Source organism: Ascaphus truei, chromosome 18 (genome assembly GCF_040206685.1).
Source record: "Ascaphus truei isolate aAscTru1 chromosome 18, aAscTru1.hap1, whole genome shotgun sequence".
Lineage (NCBI taxonomy): Eukaryota > Metazoa > Chordata > Amphibia > Anura > Ascaphidae > Ascaphus > Ascaphus truei.
In genome coordinates, this window is record NC_134500.1 from 1,299,887 (window position 1) to 1,304,784 (window position 4,898).

Here is a 4,898-nt window from a genome sequence, read left to right on the forward strand (position 1 = left end):
TACTCGGGCACGTGGCCGGTATTGACCAGGTACAGCACTACTTATACTCGGGCACGTGGCCGGTATTGACCAGGTACAGTACTACTTATACTTGGGCTCACTCACATTGTAAACAAAATAATTAGGTCGGGCTAAAAGCCTTTCTACTCAATGTGTCCCAAAATATGAGAATATTAATAGGGGTTAATACATACACTCCCTGTGAATAATTAGTGTCATAAGTACAAACACAATACATAAACATTAGCATAAGAATTCAGTGACAATTAAAGGGAATAAATAACCAATACGCCCTCATGTGCCCCTGCAGCCGGGCCTCGGGCCTCTCTGGGGGGTCTTTATAAATTACTTTGCACAATACCACTCTTGCGCTGACTTTACTGTATTGTGTGATAAGTAGGAACACACCGGGAATCCTCGCACTCTGCAAATAGTCGGCATTTCTTCTTTTTATAAATTATTTTCTGAAATCCTAAAATATGCATTTATTAAATAGGCATCTCGGTTATATTCTGAGAGTAAACAGCCCTAAATTACACTCTAAATTACACGCCCGTCTGAAGTGCCGAGGCACAGAAAAGGAAATGCATATTCTCTGTAGAAGGCATAAATAACATTTTAAAGGACTCGTCTACAAAGTGAGCCTTTACTTTTACTTATTGAATTGTTTGATTAATATGTCTGAGATAACTTCTATTTTTAATTGGCTGGATTGTTTGTGATTTGGGGCCATATTTACTAAGCATTATTGTGGCAGTGTTGGAATACATCTTACAGCCCATACATATCAGTCAGCTGGAAGGAGTCTCCTAGCCCACGATTACTCAGTAAATATGCCCCTTTGCGTCTCATGTGCTCTAGTTTGGTTATTAGCGAGTGCTTTGCTGTGTTGTCTTGCTTCATGAAATAAGGATGTAAACGCCCTGAGTAAGTAACACATTCCTTTCATACAGGATATTGAAGTGGAGAAGCCATCACATTTTGCCATTGTAAATCTAAAGACATCAGCGCCTACGGTCACAGTAAGTATTGGATTACAGAAGCCATGAGCAGACGCGCTCTCACTGCGCTCTCTCTCTCACTGCGCTCTCTCTCACTGCTCTCTCTCACTGCGCTCTCTCTCTCACTGCGCGCTCTCTCTCTCTCTCTCTCACTGCGCTCTCTCTCTCTCACTGTGCTCTCACTCACTGCTCTCTCACTCACTGCTCACTCACTCACTGCTCTCACTCACTGCTCTCTCTCTCTCACTCACTGCTTTCTCTCTCACTCACTGCTTTCTCTCTCACTCACTGCTCTCTCTCTCACTCACTGCTCTCTCTCTCACTCACTGCTCTCTTTCGCTGCTCTCTCTCGCTGCACTCGCTGCTCTCTCTCGCTGCACTCGCTGCTCTCTCTCGCTGCACTCGCTGCTCTCTCTCGCTGCACTCGCTGTTCTCTCTCGCTGCACTCGCTGCTCTCTCTCGCTGCTCTCTTGCTGCTCTCACTGCTCTCTCTCGCTGCTCTCACTGCTCTCTCTCTCTGCTCTCACTGCTCTCTCGCTGCTCACGATGCGCTCTCTCTGTCTCGCTGCTCTCTCTCGCTGCTCTCACTGCTCTCTCTCGCTGCTCACGATGCGCTCTCTCTCTCTCTCTCTCTCTCTCTCTCCTCTGACAGCACGGTCCCCGAGAAACATACAAGTGTATATTTATATATTTTAGGAAACTTTCCTCATAGTAGGCGTCTTTAAATCCCCATAAACTTCACAAACGGCAGACATACCTTCCATACCTTAAATCGTTTGAGGTGTAATGTTCATGGGTATTATGTCTGTGTTATTGGATTACCTTTGCAGTGCTATAAGGTGTAACTGAATAGATCTGTTTTTGCAGCTGTTGGTTTTAGGTCAAGCAGCGAAAGTGTTAGAGGAGGTTGACTGGTTAATCACAAAACTGAAGGGTCAGCTGGGGTCAGAGAAGACATCGGGTAAGAGCCGGACAGGGCAATAAGAGAAGGACGGCCTGGGCTCGGTCAGAAGCCACAGTTGCCAGTAGCGCTTTTTAATATAATGGAAGTAACAATGTTACCAATCTCCTTGTTCTGCACCGGCCCATTTAAATTGGAGAAAGGGATCGGCAAGAAAACGAGATCTTGGTAATGCTAATCTGCGTGTTTATTTTTAGCCGAAGACACGACTCAGGTGGCGAATCTTAGGGAACCAATAGAAAAGGCGATAATCCTTCAATTAGGAACATTGCTGACTGCCTGTCATGAGCTGGTCCAGACAGCTGTACCTGTGGGAAGCTGCACTGACACACTGCTGAAGGAGCTGGCCAAGATTTACACCATCCTCACCTCTCTCATCAAATACGTGAGTCCCTTCCAGTGAATCTCACATTCCCGTTGTATCTGCTAGTGTGTAATGCCCGATGTCTGCTGCAGCGCGTAATGCCCAATGTCTGCTGGACAAATACATTGCTTATTTGAACACATTCCTAATGTAATATAGTGTGTTTTCTCGCTCCCTCTGCTGCCTGCAAAGCAGTGTGTCCCCCTTCACCCTGCGCACCTTCTCTGTCTTCGCTTTGCTCGAGTGACAACTCTGTCCTTTTTTACGTGTGTAATATTTTATAAACGTATTCATGTGTTATTTGAAATGTCTTGGCACGGATATACACGTTTTCCCCCTCTAGTATTTGCAGGGTTACAGCGGTCTCTCAGGGCAGATACCTGCGCGCTTGGAAAAGCTTGTGAGTTCACAAACACCGCTATATTATAAAGTTCTTTTTTCCAGCTCATCCACATGTTCGATTTGACAGCTGCTTTCTCCTTTGGCAGGTAAAACTCTCTGGTTCCCACCTCACCCCACAGTGCTACGCCTTCATCACATATGCAGAGGTATGAATACCAAACTTTTAGGACAGTATTTACTAAGTGGCGCTAAGATGATCCGCGCTCCTGCTCTGCCTCGCCTGCTCAAACTGGAGCTTTTTTGTGTCCTGGCAGGCGAGGCAGTGAGCGCGCTTTGGGGGCGGAGCGGGAGGCGGGGCTAGTCCCTCGCTCACATTGGATGTGAGCAGTCACGTGACCGCTCCTCCGCTTCCCTGAGCGGCAAATTTAAAATTTGCCTGTCCAATGAAATTTTCTGAGCCTCCGCACGCATGCGGAAGCAGCTGCTAAAGCCGTGCTGATGACAGATGCAGGGGGTAAGTGCATCTGCTCAGCACGGCTTAATCTACTATGTCCCAGGCCTAAATGTTCGTGAAGTGACAGAAATATGCAAAACTTGCAAAATGGGTGGCGCAGTGATAAAGGCAAATAGCCGTGAATATATAAAGTAAATACAAAATAAGTGAATAGTGAACAGAAAGTTGCAGCTCAAAAAACCCTTTAGTGGACGATCTGTAACTTCCACTTCTATTGTAGCGCGTCTTGGGAAAGCAGGGGAGCAGCGCAGGTATCAATATGCAAAAAATAGAAAAGCACACATAGCGCAAATAAAGGTGATTCAAACAATATGATGTGGTTGTATCAAGTGAATGGAGACTCACGTGGTGTCGAATATAATCAGTCATGTCAGAGATCAGTGGCAATTGCTTGACTCTGTATAGGTAGATGAACCCCACAGCTGGATAACTGGTGCAATGTGAACAGCATACGCGGCAATCAGGGTTATAGAAAGGAAAGAGAGGCTTCCATAGCGTAACACAATAATATCTTTTATACACGCAATAAAATTAACACTTACAGTGTCATAAAATCAGGTGGGCACATAAAACGTGGGGATATCACAAGCTCGTCTCCTCCGTCTTGGACCTCACGTTCTGGACCGTGGGAGCCGTCAGGATCAGCTGGCACACCTGTAGAACTGGGAACCTGTGTCCAATGCGTGGCACACGCTTAGTGCTTCTCTCGGCATCCAATCATGGAATCTGCGCAGTTCATGTGGCTGACACGCTAGGAGACACAGCTCTTCTCACGGGGAAACAGCCGCTATATGTTCGTGTGCAGAATAGCCCTTCATATTTTCAGCAGTATTTAGGCAGCCTCTCATTCAGCGCAGGATTCAGCGCAGGTCACATGAGAGAATCCCAAAGGCAGTGAGTGTTTGTTTAACTCCATCTTTCTTTACACAGAACATACACAATGAAAGTCTAAGTATGGCAGGAGAAAAGAAGAAGAAGAAGGAAGACACGGCTACAATTGCTACAGTAAATACACAGGAAGGCGGCAGAGAGGAGGAGGAGGAGGCGCAGAGAGGAGGAGGGTCCATGATTGATAAATGAGCTCACGCTCTGTTGTTTAGGAAAATTGTTACTTGGTCTATTTAGCATTTGCTGTAAAGTCACAAATTGTTCATCCAGGCAACTAGAGGTTCAGCCGGGAAAATATTATTCCTAACTGTCAAGGTTAAAAATCTACAGATAAAAGGGTGTGTAGATTTTAGCCTGCTCCTAATTTCCGAGTACAGACCCAGCACCCAAACTCAATCCGATAAACCCCCAAAAGTGTTAGATTGGCAGATTATACCTTCAGACAGAGTTGGATGTACAAAAGATGCAGTGCTGCAGGCAGATTTAGGGAAATTCTTGTTTAAATAGAATTTGGAAGCTAAACCCCACTTTGCTTATTCCTTTTGCCCAGTTTCAATCGCTGCAGTTTGCACCCTGGCTGTTTAGATGCTGGTGCATACTTGGCTAGACATGTCAATACCTCACAAGTTTCCTATCTTATCTGCATGGTGAAAGATTATTCAAAGTGTTTTTGAAAAGAGGAAAATAAATCAATCTTACCCAATTATCTGCATGGAAATCCAACCAGCTTTTGTACTGGAATTCTTTCAAAACGTTCCTTTTAAGACTTTAATCTTTGCTATTTAGGCCACATGAGCCAGAATGAACAGACTTTTTTTCTTCCCCCCC

At 45.3% G+C, this 4,898-nt stretch overlaps 1 protein-coding gene across 2 annotated transcripts in view; it reads left to right on the forward strand.

Moving 5' to 3' along the window:
- FANCI (FA complementation group I) overlaps positions 1-4,898 on the forward strand; it is a 34,870-nt gene that overhangs the window by 28,523 nt on the left and 1,449 nt on the right. For both annotated transcript variants that reach the window (XM_075575164.1, XM_075575163.1), the window contains exons 30-35: positions 954-1,022; positions 1,869-1,962; positions 2,160-2,347; positions 2,670-2,726; positions 2,815-2,874; positions 4,113-4,187. In XM_075575164.1, the coding sequence (XP_075431279.1) occupies positions 954-1,022; positions 1,869-1,962; positions 2,160-2,347; positions 2,670-2,726; positions 2,815-2,874; positions 4,113-4,187 (543 nt within the window). The remainder of the gene's footprint in view (positions 1-953; positions 1,023-1,868; positions 1,963-2,159; positions 2,348-2,669; positions 2,727-2,814; positions 2,875-4,112; positions 4,188-4,898) is intronic.